Source organism: Haemaphysalis longicornis, unplaced genomic scaffold (genome assembly GCF_048455015.1).
Source record: "Haemaphysalis longicornis isolate Haplotype H1 unplaced genomic scaffold, Haemaphysalis longicornis Haplotype H1 scaffold_2, whole genome shotgun sequence".
In the NCBI taxonomy this organism is placed as follows: Eukaryota; Metazoa; Arthropoda; class Arachnida; order Ixodida; family Ixodidae; genus Haemaphysalis; species Haemaphysalis longicornis.
The window spans coordinates 167,390,239-167,406,321 of NW_027526295.1; the positions used below are offsets into that span (position 1 = coordinate 167,390,239).

At 49.2% G+C, this 16,083-nt stretch overlaps 1 protein-coding gene across 1 annotated transcript in view; it reads right to left on the minus strand.

Moving 5' to 3' along the window:
• Nucleotides 1-266: 266 nt before the first annotated feature.
• The window catches only part of LOC144167493 (uncharacterized), a 32,364-nt gene continuing 16,547 nt past the window's right edge, over nucleotides 267-16,083 (minus strand). Inside the window, exons 2-3 of the mRNA XM_077696743.1 lie at nucleotides 1,185-1,619; nucleotides 267-335 (exon numbers count right to left, since the gene is read on the minus strand). Of these exons, the coding sequence (XP_077552869.1) occupies nucleotides 1,215-1,619 (405 nt within the window). The 3' untranslated portion in view covers nucleotides 267-335; nucleotides 1,185-1,214. The remainder of the gene's footprint in view (nucleotides 336-1,184; nucleotides 1,620-16,083) is intronic.

Here is a 16,083-nt window from a genome sequence, read left to right on the forward strand (position 1 = left end):
CCTTATTTTATCTCATCTTGTTCCCGCCATTTGAATTAGCAAGCCTCACCGAAAACGGGGCTGTTCTCTTCAATATTTCCTTAGAGCTTCTTCTCCCCCCTTTCTCTACATCTTTGTGTATGACGTATTTTTATTCCCAAACTGCATTCACTTCACACTGCCGCAGTCTGGAGGGCTGTAGCAGCCGCGCAATTCAAACGGTAAAGTCAACTTTGATGACAACAATAGAAGAGAACATTTATTATTTCTAAGTTGATGGTGCGAAAAGGCGTCGCAGAATACTTCGCGCAGTTCTTCAAGCTCGCCTGCAAAGCGGATACAATCCCTGCGGTCATCTGAAAGAAAACAGAAAACAAAACAAAAAATTCAATTAAAAAATGTACATACGTACGTACGTAAAACCAGAACAAGAGAACTTGAAGCTTAACCCAAAGTGAATCTGGATTTTGTCATCATCATCATCACCAGCCTATCTACGCCCACTGCCGTGTAAAGGCCTCTCCCATTAATCTCCTAATACCCCGGTCTTGTGCTAACTGCGACCAATTTATCTCCGCAAACTTCCTGATATCATCTGCCCATCTAACTTTCTGCCGCCCCCTGCAACGCTTGCCTTCTCTAGGGATCCACTCTGTTATTCTTAGTGACCAACGGTTATCTTGCCTTCCCATTACATGTCGTGCCCACGTCCATTTCTTCCTCTTAATTTCTACTAATATGTCCTAAAGACGCGTTTATTCCCTCTGAATTATGTACGAGAAACTAAATTCCCCCATGCTCACACATCCATTCGGCAGGGAGCCGAATTCGGCATTCGGCAGTTCTAGCCGGCAGGAAGGCTAGATGGCACATTCTTACGGGGGGACTAAGAAACAGAACATCCGATGTCTTGCTTTCGTCTGTTTTCGTGGCCGTGCTACTGCTCCATTCATTGTATAACTTTCTTGACGTCCTGTAAGTGGGTAAACACCTCGGTTTTATTTTCGAGCCAAATACGTTTGCAGTGGGGCAGTGCTTAGAACACAAGAATTTTTGTGTGTGCAGGCGTTGCTGCACTTGCTGATCAAAGTTGCAGACCGCCATGTTAGTTCCAAAAGATCGATGCAAAACTCAGTTAATGTTTATTCTTTGACCACCTAATCAGGACTGTGTTTTGATGTTGCTGGAAATCCGGTCACATTTACCTGTGTCCGGTGAGCCTCCTTCTATGCTGCTTAAATGTAGTGGCCGCGGTATCCGACGCCGATCGCATGCAGGCCGTATCCGTAGGGGCTCAATCCTAAACCGGGCACCAGTCCTGGGTAGGGGTATGGCGGGTAGTACCCGATCGCATGTGGGATGTGCGGCACGTAGTCGTAGCGCGCACCGTATCCGTATGGCACACCGTATCCAGCCGGCCAACCATAGCCGTAGTGTCTGCCATATGCGTAGTGCCCACTGTAGACGGGACCGATGTTTGTGGACTTCGCCTGGGAGACGACAGACACGGGAGAAGAGGCGACGGCCACGGGACCAGACTCCGCTCCTCCGACACCGAGGCCTCCGAGACCACCGTAGCCCAGGAAAGGCGTAGCCCAGGACGCGCTCAGCGCGCTCAGGAAGGCGGTGGCAACGAAGGCCTGCGAAGGTCCGAAACATCACTATTCGAGTCTAAATGACCGCCGCAGCCCAAAAGTGTATCCTCACCACACCGTCGACGAGCTGAACTGTTGTTTTACTGGGACTAGGAAGTAAACGCGCAGGTAATATTGTATGAGCGTTACACACCTTGTTTACTCCCCGAAGAGTCTTAGACAGATCAGTAGAGGTCTTTACCCAATTTACCGACCTTCGGTTCCGGCAGAGACGAGAGGGCCCTATACAAGACCCGTCTTCTAGAGTAAACTAAGGACGAGCCCAGGAATGTCAACGTTTTAATGGGCGAGTTTCTCAACTTACGCTCGAATCACCCAAATGCCGCACTAAACTTCTGCCCTTCTGGCTCAGCCTGGATTACGTTAAGAGCGTCGAAGTCTTAGAAGAGTGAATAAACACTTGCGAGGTTTTCTTGTTGCGGCGATTCAAGAAGAAGCGGGCGCGTATCCAGGAACAGTTTCCGTATGTTCTGGCGCTTCCTTCTCCCATTTCAATTTCGCCACCACTACAAGAAAAATGGCTGCAGCAAGTTTCGCAGAAGCTGTTTGATTTCACTTCTTCTACCCGTTCTTGCGACTGCCACGAAAATAAAGCTTGGGCCTCGAAATATGCCGTCACAACTATGTACTGCAGCATGATGATTAGCTACTGGGAAAGAGTCTCCACGAATGAACTTGCCTCTAAAATCAGCATTATGTGTGCAGTCTATTCTCCTTAGATTTGAGGCAAATTTTATTTTTATTCTGCATCGCACACACGCGCACACAACCCCATAGCAACAAGTAACCACTGTATGTATTCTCTTCAATCGATGTTCTAAACCATATCCTTAAAGGAGCCATGAAGACAAAACACAAGTTTGGTTCATTCAAAAGATTGCCTCATTAGAATCATACTGACACCAATTTTAACACAAACTTTGCTCAAATAAACTATACAATTAGGAAAAACTGGAATGGCCATGCGACCCACCAGCTCATTTCCTGCAAACGAACTTATGATGTCATACCAGCCAGCTCTGCGATTGGCGGAGACCGGCAAAAGCAAACGCAACTTAGGCAGAGTTTATAAGCTTGCCGAACGAGCTATTAGCGCTTAAGTTTAGGGCACATTCTTTTTAGAGCAGTAAGAATGGTGGGACAAACCATGGAAGTTACGAAAGCACACATAAACATAGAAGTACCGATGCGTATGCTGCTGTTGATACCGCACGCACCATGCTTGGTTTAGCTGCACAGGACTGCGGAGCTTGGAGTAGTTCCAGACGACACTGGCCGATTGACGCAAGCAACGGTGTCTTACGCCACCGTATTTGTCGAGCGAGCACTATGTTTCACGAAACGATTATTTTCTGCCTCAACAAAAACAAGCCAGGTTCAAACATGGTCAAAAATAACCCAAAAACAGAAAACGGCTTGCCACGGTATGGTGGCGCCATCTAGGTCCACTAACGATAAACAAGGCTTCGCAATCGGGTGCAGAGCGGTCGATTCCTGCGATGTCATTGCAGACCACTAAAACACATGATTTAGCGGGAAAATCAAAATTTTAATTTAAAATCAATAATTTGTTAGTGAATAAACCATCGTTTACATCCAGACAAGCGGTGGGGACAATATAAAACACGAAATCCTTCGAATAATACAAACTTGTATTTTGTTGTCTTGGCTCCTCTAAACTAAAGGAACCTCACCAGCAAACCGATCCAAGTCGGCAGTCGCGGCACGCCCCAGGGATCTCTATTGCCACCCCTCCTGTCTAACATCGCATTCATTGGACTAGCCGCTGCCCTAAACCAAATACCCAACCTTCGACATGCCTTTTATTCGGATGATATCACCCTGAGGACAGGCACTGATTCTCTCGGGGGCACTCTCCAGCGTGCTGCGGACATAGTGAACGCGTATGCCCAAGCCAATGGCCTCTGCTGTTCTTCTAAAAAGTTGAAATTGATCATAGTTCGCCTCAACTCTGACCCTGACAAATTCTCGATTACCCTCGATGGACACACTATCCAACCGGCTCGAGCCCTGAAGATCCCGGGTCCTACTATCCAAGCGAACACGAGAAATGACCAGACACTTTAAACCTCAGTAAAGCGAATGATCAGGTAACACGTATGATTCGTCGCATCACCAACCGGCAATAAGACATGAAAGAAAAAGATACTCTTTGGCTCCTTCAGGCCATTTCTATCTCCCGCCTCACTTCTGTCACACAGTATATTGTCGCGAACCATGAATTTGATTTTGTTTATGCTTTTGCCGACTGGCTGCGCCAGGCTGTGTTATCTATGTTATCCGTGGACCAAGTGAAGCGCGCGTTCCATTCTTTATGCCACACGTGTTATCGCCTTTATTAGGGAGAGTGCTTTGAACTAACGTAACCAGACTAGAATAATCTTTTATCTACAGTGTTCTGGATGTAAACCGACGGTTCGAGAAACAGTCGCGCCGAAAGATAAAAGCCTGCAGAGCAGACGCCGTGGTATTCGACTCGCCGACGCCCGCCTGGGCACGTCACTTTGTTGGCTGCTGCCTCGCCGCCTGTGTATTCTTGGAGTTGTTAGGGGAGCACAAGTTAGCTCCAATAAACATGTTTTCTTTGAAGATAACTGAGTCGTTTTTGGCTGCATGGTTCGCGACAATATTTGTCCCAACTCGAACCGATACCGACAAACTCAATCGTCTTGTCCGGAAAGCAACCAAACAAGCTGTGGGCCATCCGATTAGTACGTCTATGGCCAAAATACTGATCATGTGGCTCCACAGAATGGTAGAGAAGGTGATCGAAGGACACCTTTCCAGTCAACGCCTTCGACTTGCCCAAGCCTAAGGAGGCCATGGGGTCCTTGAAAATATTCAATGGTCATACCCTGACCAGACCTACCTGGTGACCATCTCCGACGTTTGGCGCCAGTCCATCTTTGTGCGCCCCCTTTCTAGAAATATGCACACGGACCTCCACCCTTGTCGTAGAGAAGACCGAAGCAAATCCTAAGAAAAACTTTACAACAGACACTCCGACGTAATCTACACAGATGCAGCCAGTTACCCAGATAACCAAACTATGGTGGCAGTGGCAACTTAGAATATCGCCCTCATCACCATCGCCTTAATCCGCCCAACCGCCTCCCCGGACGCTGAAGAATTAACTATTGCTCTCGCCCTTACCCAAGCCACCTCCAAGATTATACTAACTGATTCACAAGCCGCCTGCCGTAGGCTCCTGTCGCGGTTGGTACCCCCAACAGACGGAGATTTCTGAAACAACATCCGCCTGCTCATCGGGTGGACATTGTGTGGACTCCCCCCATTCTGCATTGACTAGCAACAATTTTGCCCATCGATAAGCTCAAGACCGAGCCGCTGAAACCGGAGGTGTCTCCGTACCACTTCTCACCTAACAAGAGAGAGAGAGAGAGAGAGAGAACAAACGTTTATTTTCTGCAGGACCTAAGTCCAGGTCTTAATTTGAATGTTCAGTTCACCGGGTCCACGTAGTACTTAAGGATGCCAGTGTGGATCCGGTGCAAATGTTAATAGAGTGCTTCCTGGCCAGCCTGGATGTTTACTGTCGACGGGGGAGACAGCCAGAGCTCCCAGGGAGTGGTGGAGGCGAGGAATGGGCAAGAGATGGCGGGATGCAGTCCCAATAAGATTGAGGGATGGATGGGTAGGAAGAACAGGTCGGACAGGAAGGATGGCCAAGGTGCCTAAAGGTGCGGTGAAGAATGTGTTGGAAGGAGAGTAAAGAGGTTTTAGCCTGCCAAGTGAAGCCCGCAGCCTAACAAGTTCGACGGCAACTGGGGGGGGGGGGAGGGGACAGGGTGGGTGATAGGCGTTGGGCGTGTAATTGGTAACGGCGGGAAGCGCACTGCTGAGTGCGAACCGTAGACGGATGTATTACGAGGTAGTTAGAAGAAACCACCCAATACTATCGAACCACGAAACAGACCTTTCCCAGTCCTCCCACATCTTTGACCAAAAGCCAAGCAATCACATTCAGACAAATTCAAAGCGGCACTTTACCTCACCATGTCATTTTTGGATTTACGCTTCCCCACACTTTACTCAGAAGAGTGTAAATTCTGCCAGGAACCTCGAATTGTGGCACACATAATATTCGACTGCACAAAAAACTCAGACCTTCCGCCTCTGAACCCGTCCCCTTCCCCTGAGCAGTGGAAGATACTGCTGTCCAGTTGTCGACCTGAGGACCAGCTCCTGCTAGTGGCCAGGGTTACGGCAGCCTGGACACCACACGGGCTACTGGGCTGAGGAACCACTCTTTCATTATTGTGTAACAAAGTTCTCTCTCTATCTATCTCTCTCCCTCGCCATCTGATGATGTGTGGACTTCTTTGTGACACACTATCATGACTATGCACAACACTATGGTCCCTCCAAGGGCGTCGGGTGTTGAGGAAAATTATCAGCAAATGCATCGTTTGCAGCAGACGGAACATGATACCTCAGGCACACGCGATGCCATCATGAACCAACCAGCTGGCCACGTGAATGAAGCCCGCCGTCTTAATTGAGCAGTATCGACTTTGAGGTCGCACAGCATGCACAAAAAAGGTGACTGGGTTAAAGTGACCCAATTTTTACTTGTGCGATCACCAGAAGTGTTCCTTCAGGTTCATCATCACCATTATCATCATTATAAGCTTATTTTGTGTCTACTCCCGATTGAAGGCATCTCCCAGTGACTTCCGACTGCTCCTAACCTGCGCTTTTTGAGTGCACTTTTTATCTCATGCTTCCATCGATTTATCGGTCTTCCCACGTTTAGTACTGTTTCTCGGTATCCACTCCGTTCCAAGGTGGTTTACCAGTTGTCAGTTCTCGGGATTACCTGTCCAGCCCAACTCCTCTTTTTATAAAGCGAAGCTTTCTTTCCCTCACTAATGAGAGAGAGAGAGAATAAACATCTCCGTCCACACCAAAATGCACTGCAGAAAAGCCAACTTTTCTGACGACGATGAAGAGTGTGGGTGAAGTAAAAGATTGTTGAAACATGAAGCTTTCTCTGGTCGAAAGCCAATGTTTCAAAATCCGAAATCCAAATCGTTACGCCCAAGACGCACTGCTGGAAATCCAACTTACACAATGCGTTTCAACAAGGTGCACATTATGATGATGATCATGATCATAAAACACGAAGTGCCTTATTAAAAAACAGCTTCCCGTAGACAGAATCAAACCTCGGTCCCTCGCGTTGCGAAGCCGATGTCTATCATATTGCGCCATTCCGACATGGTCAAAGCAGTTTGAATTTTGGACTTTGACTTTGACTCTGGCTGCACGGAAGAAAGCTTTGCATTTTAACCATCTTTATCTCAAGACAAGACTCTCATCTTTTTTTTTTCGACGTTAGCTCTGGTATCATTAACCGGAGCAGCGTCCATCGAATACATTGAAGACGCAAGCTTTCTATCGCTACACGTACTTTTTAAAGCAGAGCTTCAGTGTTCTCACTGATGGCGCCTGTAATGCTAAAACGCGCTGCAGCAAATGCAACCTTCTCTAACGATGGTGAATGACCATGGATAAAGTAAAAGAAAAAAAAACTCTTCAGTGGCTGGGATCAAACCTGGGTCCCTCGCGTTATGAAGCCGGTGTCTGTCCGATCGCTCCATTTCGACGCGGTCGAAACTCAGTCCCCACTCAGACGACAACCAAGGAATCCGTCACGAGAAAGCTTCGCGTTTAACTATCGTAATCGTTAAACGAAGCGGTGCATGATTTTCTTTTCTATGGGTGGTTGGGCCCTCCTACGTTTTCTTTACCTTCAAGGATCTCCTGAGTTTCGGCACTAGAAGTTATCACCTGTAGTACGAACTGATGGTACACTTTTCTTTTAATGACAAAGGTGGCCTGCCTACTTCACAGAGCTTGCGGAATGCTCTCCAGCCTCAACGCCGGATTCCATTCTCGTGGTTTGGATCGGCACTCACAACTCGCCCAAGATTGTTGTATTCCTCCGCGTCTTCTAGTATCTGATTGCTTAAACGGAAAGCGGTGCTTGTTGTACGTGTATTTAAAATTAATTTCGTGTAACTTTTACGTACGTATAATCCTATGAAAACGCTTTCTGTGTAAACTCTCTGAAGCATTATTTGCAGGTCCTCCCTCGTATCACTAAACAAATCCCAACTGACTCAACTGTTCTTCACGTACACGTATCCCTGTCTTCTCCCGATCAAACGTCCTAAATACCCCTTCTAGACACTATGTGCATAGTTTCGGTGATATGGTGTCGCCTTGTCTAATTCCCTCCCCAATAAAAAGTGCTATTTTAAGGAAGCGTTTTCGTGCTGTACATTCCTCGTATCTGCAGCGATAGGTACGCCTCATTTACTTCATATGCTCCCACTGCTTACACCATTGCAGGGTCTTGTACTCGATCAAAGGCTTTTCGTAATCTATAAAAAGTATGTAAAGATGCTTTATGTACTCCGCCGATTTTTACATTAGGTTGGTAGCATGAATGTGATTTATTGCTCAGTAGCTTTTCCGCAATCCAGCCTGTTTACTCATTTGTTCGGAATCTAGGGTATCACTTATGCGACGGACTACTATCTTCGTCAACAGTTTGTATACAACTAAGAGTAATCTGATGGCTCGGTATGTATTTCGATCTTTGGCATCACCCTTCTTGTGAATTAAAATTATGTTGTCGTTTTTCCAGGAGAGTGGTACCTTCAGTGCCCGGAGTGATGTTGAGAATAATTTTTCCACATTTACTCAACATAGGCACCAGCCTTTTAGCAGATCCGCGCTCATTCCGTCGTCCCCTGCGGTTTAGCCACTCTTCATTTCTTCGAGTGCTGCTCCCACGCATCCTGTTTTACTGAAAATTACCCGAGGATAGGTGATGCATCCTTCTGGAAAGGAATAGACGGGAAATGGAGATGGAACAGTCCAAAAAGTGAAACTAAAAATGAAATCTACTTCATTTTAGGCGTAAATCCAAGTATTGAGTAGAATGAAGAGGTTCTTGCGGAGGTCAAGAGCAATGGTCAGGGGGTGCTGAAGTGCAGAGTATGGCTATATCTAAGAAGACAAAGAACGAAACTGGGAAAAAAAAGGAAACTAAACCTACAATCAGCAAGAGATTGGGCGCAGGAGTTTTGGGCAACGGTCCAGAACAAATTCGCAGTCCTAGGGAAAAGGAAGAAAGCGTAGACGTACTGTAAGGTAGCCCAAGATAATCTCAGCTTCTGCAGCAGACGTAAGTCGATGACAACCTAAACACCATACTGCTAAGCTATCCCAGAAAACGAAAGAACTGATTGAAAAAAATGAAACATGAAAGAGGCAGGAACGAGAGACTGAATCGCACTGGCCGAGTTGTCAAAGTTGATTAACGGGAACAAGGATGCCATTCGGGCCTACGACGTCGCTCGGGTTGAATGAACATAAAAGAAACGTGAGGTTAAGGGAAACAAAGAAGGTGACTGTTCGGGTAGGATGCACGCGTTAAGAAAGGAAGCAGATACCGTAACCAACAACATCCATGAGATAATTGAAACAGAGGAAAGGTTCTATGCCGACTTATACTTCATCAATGCTCGGCGAGGAAATAGTAGTGAACAAGATAGCTTGGATTGCGAGGTTTTCTTCGTAAATTCAGTGAACACCCCCTTCCTTTCGGCTTTACCTACTCTGACATTTCTCGATGCGCGGTCTTCTGCCTACCTCTTTTTACTATTGCGTTATCTCCAATCATAGTAGTGTACTGAGTGTTTACCTTATTCACTTCCGATTCGATATCCCCATAAAAACTCTCAGCAGTATCATCTCCGTTGCAAGAGGCCAGCACATACCCTTGTGCAACCTCCAAATTTTTTCTCCTATTTAACTGGATCACAATGACTGCCACCGTATCTCCACTGCCGTATAATTGTTTCAGATTCCCTGCTATCTGTTTGTGGATCAGAAAACCTACCCTGCTCTCCTTCCTTTCTCAATGGCCTTGGTTGCCCAGAATATACCCACCGTTCAACACGTTAACGCCCTCACTTGTTCTTCTAACTTCGATTAACCTTACGATATCCCATTTAGTGTCTTCACGCTCCTCTAGAACCACAGCTAAGCTTTCCTCGCTCGAAGAAGTCGTAGTATTGGGCGTCTCCAAGTTCAAGTTTTATTTAAAGTTACTCCGCAATTTGTCAACAAACCGTTTTTATGTGGCAGCACTATACCTGGAACTCCGGGTTTCCGGATTATTCCGAAAACATCCGAAAAACACTTGCCGGTGAAATTTTGGACAGTTCTGATCTATCCGATAAACACCGATTTTGAAACATAGGGCGGCAAAAAATGACGATCGAAGTTCCGAGTTTAGGATATCCGGTCGGCTATCCGTAACACTCGCTCATCACACTTTACTGCGATAACAACGAATGGCCAACGAAAGCAGGATTCTTTGTCCTCCTGTAAAGCCAGTACACGTGTATAAGGAATCTTATACCCTGCTTTGGTTGGACACAAACAGCTTCTGTGACATCACGTGCCGTGGAATGCATCTTTTTTACTCTTTTTGTTGATTGATTGATAGCAGGGTTTAATGCACCCACGTAACGCAGGTGATGAGGCGCGCCGTTCGGGAGGGCTCCGGATTAATTTTGACCAATTGGGGATATTTAACGTGCGCCGAAATTTTGTACACACGCGCGTTTTTGCTTTTCACCTCCATCAGAAATTCGTCGTTTTTGTATTTCTCAGGTAGAGTGTACAGATACGATCTGTTAATGTGTCTTGAAACTGACGACATAAGCGAACTAATGAACTATTTTGCAAACTTCCAAAGCTATGAAATAAATAACATTGCTAGCTGAACCCATATTTTTGGAGAGTTCACACTGAGCAGAGGCCAGTGCTTTCTCGCGGCGCGCTGAGAGGCTTCTCGCTTTTGCCACTTCGAACGCAAACGTTGGAAGGGCACCTTCTACACTGAGAGTCACCAATCTGAAGGAGCATGCTTCCATTAGCGGTAAAATTTCGTAAAGTGTGCTATTGTATATTACAACAATCCTTAAAGTTGGAATAGGAGAAACGTACGTGTTCTGCAATCGCGCTCGTGTGAAGATATGTGTGTCTGCCATTAAACCTTTCAGAGAATAAGTATTTGCTGCAGCAGCATCTGACGTGCTTGCCACAAAGACACGGACCCGCCATGGCAGACGGACTTGACCAGATACCACCGATTGAAACAACACAGCTTTCAGGAGGGTCTTCTGCTGCTGCTGCTTGAACCACTGATGACTTTCCGTCCCTGATGGAGGTAACCGCCGACCCGTCCACGAAGCGATCTGCATACTGGAGTTACAGAGGGAGTGACTGTACCACCTGCTCCAAAGCTGGCTTGTTCCTCTGGCAACACCCAGCAATCTGCTTCTCCTCTAGCTCTCGCTTCGCCTCCAGCTCCTTGCTCCTTGCCACAAGCCAGGTACAAAGTTTCCATCAAGCCTCGGAAGCATTTCAACATACTGAGTCTCCCCACGAAGACTTTGCAGAAATTTCTTGATGACTGCTTCAAAACAACGGGATTTACTGGATACGCTTATCACCGAACTACGAACACTGTCAGTGTGGCTGACATCTCTAAATGCAGTGGCTAAGTTCTGCTCTCTGCAGCACATAGCTCTTTCTGCCGACACAATTCTTAAAGTGCAAGCGTACCTGGTACCAGTATCTGACATCCGCGGTTATGTTGTCACGGGCGTGGATCCCGTGGAGGATCCGGGCTACCTTCCTGGCAACGCCAGGTGTGACACGCATGAAGTGCTTCTCGTGAGGTATATGGGATCCGGCAGCACCTGCATCGTGACGCTACGGGGTCCGCTGGAGCCCCCAAACCGGCTTTTTACTGCAAAGCAGTATATGTCTCAACCCCCCCCCCCCCGTTTTCATTCCTGTGAAGCAGATTCACTAGGCGCCGCTCCCGGGCTCCTCCACGCGACCGCCGACCCCTCTTTTACAACGGTTATCACAACGATTATTTCCCTCGTTACCACTGATGCCTCTTTCACAAGTTGCGCAGTCAGCTGACAGCAGACGTGGCGCGTTATCACATACATGCGGAGAACAAACACCAGCGTGAATCCGCCTCTTTCACAACCTCACTGCGCATGCGCAATCCCCTAGCGGCGAAGTCCCTAAGCAGTCTGGTAGGGGCAACAGACGACATTCCCCACAGCTCCCGCACAAGCGGGAAGGGGTCGTGGTTGTATTTACATCGTTTGATTTTTCGTGTGTGCTCGTTGTGCGCGGAACAATGCCCACAACTTGTGCTGCGTTCCGCTGTAACTCAAAGTGCCGAAAAGGGAACGGTGTTGGCTTCTATCGCTTCCCGTCGGCCACACGCGATCGGCTACGGCGGCTTGCGTCGCTCGCGTCGGCTCGGGTGATGGGAACTTTGGGCTTAGCATCCTGGCGGATATTTGATCGCCGCTATCTGTGCAACTGCGAATGACAATCCGCAACACAACTTTTCACTACACTATCATCCCCTTTCTCGCATGAGGAACTCTATTTAAGCTATAACTGCCGTTTGAGCGATCGGTGACCGAGACATCTGCGTAGCCTGTTTCGATGCTTCCGCGCAGGTATCGCCATCTCTGGGCCGCTCGGCGCACCGCGCGCCGCGGCGTCCGGTCAGCGTAGGCTTGCATCGCGGCAGATGTCTGATCGCCGCTTTTAAAATAAGCCCTGACAACAATCCTTAGCACAATTTTTCACCACACTAACACGTACTTTCTCGCATGTGGAACTTCTTTTTAGCAATCAGATTGATTCAGAAGAGCAGCGACAAGCGTGGTTGCTACCGTGGTCTGCGCCGGTTCGAGCCGCTGAGTGTGCCAAGCTGGCAGGCGCGGCCGGCGTGTGTGCGGACTGTTTCCGAAGGCAGAAAACGCTTCACGATTGCTTGCTTTATCCATTTCTTGCGAACAAACGCGCAGAATCTACAAATTCAGCTTAGCGATCATCGTAGTTGACCATGAAGCAAAAGCAGTGGGGGGAGCGACGCCGACGACGCATCTCATGCGCGCATCGGGCCGTCTCAAATTCACACGTACGACTAGTCGCATGCGAATCGTAACGATCAGTCGCATGCGAATCGCGTGTACCAATCGTACATGCGTCCAGCGCTTAAAGGCATTTTGCGAACTGCCGGCCTTGGTTGAGCTGGCGATCGCACTTCATGCCAGATGACTCCAAGTACTGCTCGCTCTGCTACTCGGACGGCACACGGATCTGTCCGAGATTTCTCTGCCAGCCCTCATTCAGTGATAAGAAGCCGCCTGGTATTATGTGATGACCAGGGGCTGTCATCTTAAGGCGTTATAACACCAACACAGAAGAAACACTTCGGCTGCTTCTCGCCGTAATGTGGGATTGCCGTGCATACAACGAGAACGCAGCCGGAGGAAACGCCGGCAAACCCTACCACCCCAACTTCCGCTAGGCACGCTAGGTGGCAGCACACCGCAATGAAAAAGGCGGATTGATGTGTGGCAGCGCTCCAGCGGCGATGGCGCTGGGGCTGAGCGACAGCCAATGAGAGCGGGCCACGCGTCGCCGGTGCGCAAGCAGCCCCGAACGCCACGAGCGTGGAATAAAACGGGGCCCTATTTCTGGGTGCACGGCATAGCGTTCAGACGTGTCTCGGCTCGTCTCTCTGTCGCGTTCGCGACATTGGTGACCCGGACCCTGCAGCGGAGTAAAGGAGCCAGAATGTACCCTCCTCGCGACACCGGCGGCAATTCTGCGTCCTCCGCTGCCTCTTCACATGGCATCTTCACCATCGCCTGCCGTTTGCCCACCTTCAGCGCTCAGCACCCCGACGTGTGGTTCCTTCAAGCCGAGGCAAGTTTCCGAGTGAGCCACATCACGTCGCAAGAGACCCGCTTCAACCATCTCCAACCGTCACTACCTATTGATATCGCGGTCGAAGTTCGCGACATCCTCGCAAACCCACCTACCACGAACCCTTCCGACAAATTAAACGCTGCCGTCTTGAGCCGCACGAGGCCTTCGGAACGGCAGCGTTTCCAGCGGCTGCTTTCTGCGGAGGAGTTGGGTGATCGTCGACCTTCGCAGCTCCTTCGCGAATTGCAAATCCTGCTCGGCGACACACCTTCCGCCACGGACGTCCGCTTGCTGCTGGAACTTTTCTTACAACGGCTTCCCTCGTCTGTGCAAATGATCCTCGCGACGGCTTGTGACCTTCCCTTGCCACAATTGGCCGCGCATGCCGACAAGATAATGGAATTCGCCGCATTACATTCGTCTCCAACCACGGTGGCATCCGCTCGATCTCCCGAACATACCACCGTGGGGGCTTCTACCACCTTGCCCTCATCGGTATCCAACGACATCACCGCTCTACAAGAGCGCATGCAAACCCTGGAGGAGCTCGTCGCGTCTGCTGACTACCGCTCGTCGCAAGGGTGCAACACTCGTCGGTTTCGTCGTTCTCCCCGTCCCTCGTCGCCGCACGTTTACAGTCAGGAGTACACAACACGCCAGCAGCCCCGTCACACTGATTCCTTGTGCTGGTACCATCGCCGCTTCGGTGCAGCGGCGCAACGTTGCACCCGTCCTTGTGGCTGGTCGGGAAACGCGACGAGGGATCGTTTGCGGCGGCGACCGATTCCCCAGCCAACGACAGCCGCCTCTTCTACATAACAGATGCAACGAGTGGTCAGCGTTTTCTAGTTGACACTGGTGCTGAAGTGAGTGTGCTCCCCGCTAATTCCTGTGACCGCACTCAACCACCACTGTGCCATCTTCAAGCTATTAACAAGTCCAGCATCCCCGTGTACAGGAAAAAATCCCTTATGGTAAACATCGGCCTACGCCGTCCGTTCCGCTGGATTTTCCTCATGGCCAACGTGAGTCACGCCATTCTAGGAGCCGATTTCTTTTCGAACTTCGGCCTCCTCGTTGACATGGCCCGAAAAAGAATCCTGGACGCCGCAACCGTCTTTTCTATCACAGGTCGATCGTCTACCGTCTACCCGCTCACCTTTACGCTTCTTTGCGACTTACCTTCTCCTTACCGGGAGTTCCTGAATGAGTTTCCTTCCTTGACTGCACCTCCTGACTGGACAAAACCAGTGAAGCATGACGTCGTTCATCAGATCATTACAACCGGTCCCCCTACGAATGCCGTGGCGCGTCGCCTTGCTACGGAGAAACATAAAATCGCGGAGCAGGAATTTCATTACATGGTTGAGATTGGCATTGCTCGCCCGTCCTCGAGCAAAGGGTCCTCGTCTTTACACATGGTCCCGAAGAAATCTGGTGACTGGAGACCCTGCGGTGATTAGCGCTCCTTGAACGTGGCCGCTGTACCTGACAGGTACCCCCTACCGAATATACAGGACTTCACCAATAACCTCAGCGGATGTACCATATTTTCAAAGCTTGACCTCCAAAAAGCCTACCACCAAATCCCTGTAGCCCCGGATGACGTCAAGAAAACTGCCATCATTACACCGTTTGGCCTTTTCGAATTCACCCGAATGCCTTTCGGGTTGCGCAATGCAGCTCAGACTTTTCAACGCTTCATAGATGTCGTCCTCCGTGGCTTGCCTATTGTTTTCGCCTACATAGATGACGTTCTTGTCGCCGGTTCGTCGTTATCTGAGCATCTGCACCATCTGCGGATAGTTTTCGAACGCCTAGCAGAGCATGGCCTCATCCCGAACAGCGAAAAGTGTGCATTCGGTGTGCCGTCATTGGAGTTTCTCGGTCACCTCGTTGACCGCAATGGAAGTCGCCCTCTACCAGACAAAGTGAAGGCCATAATCGACTTCCCTCGGCCTGAGTCCTTACGCCAACTGCGCGGTTTCCTAGGACTGGTAAATTATTACCGACGGTTCATCCCAAACTGTGCGGCCATTGTGCACCCTCTAAAAATTTCCCTTCAAGCTTCCTAGTCTACCGAGCGCAAGCTTGAATAGCCTGAAACTGCCGATCGCGCATTCACTGCCATCAAGGAGCGCCTGGCTTCTGCTACTCTCTTTGTGCACCCGCGCCACAACGCTCCCACGAGCTTGATGGTAGACGCTTCCCACTGTGCGGTTGGAGGTGTACTTCAGCAACACATCGGTGGCACCTGGCACCCGCTCGGTTTCTTTTCGAAGATGCTTCCTCCAACTGAGCAACGCTACATCACTTTCGGGCGGGAGCTTCTGGCGGCATACCTCGCTGTTAAGCATTTCCGTTTTTTCCCTTGAGGGCCACAGCTTCGTGATCTTCACCGATCACAAGCCTCTTACGAACGCCTTCAAGTCATCGAAGACTACATATTCTCCCCGAGAGACGCAACACTTGGCGTACCTTGCAGAGTTCACGACGGACATTCAGCATGTCAAGGGAGTTAACAACATCCCAGCCGACGCCCTTAGCCGTATTTCGGCCATACAAC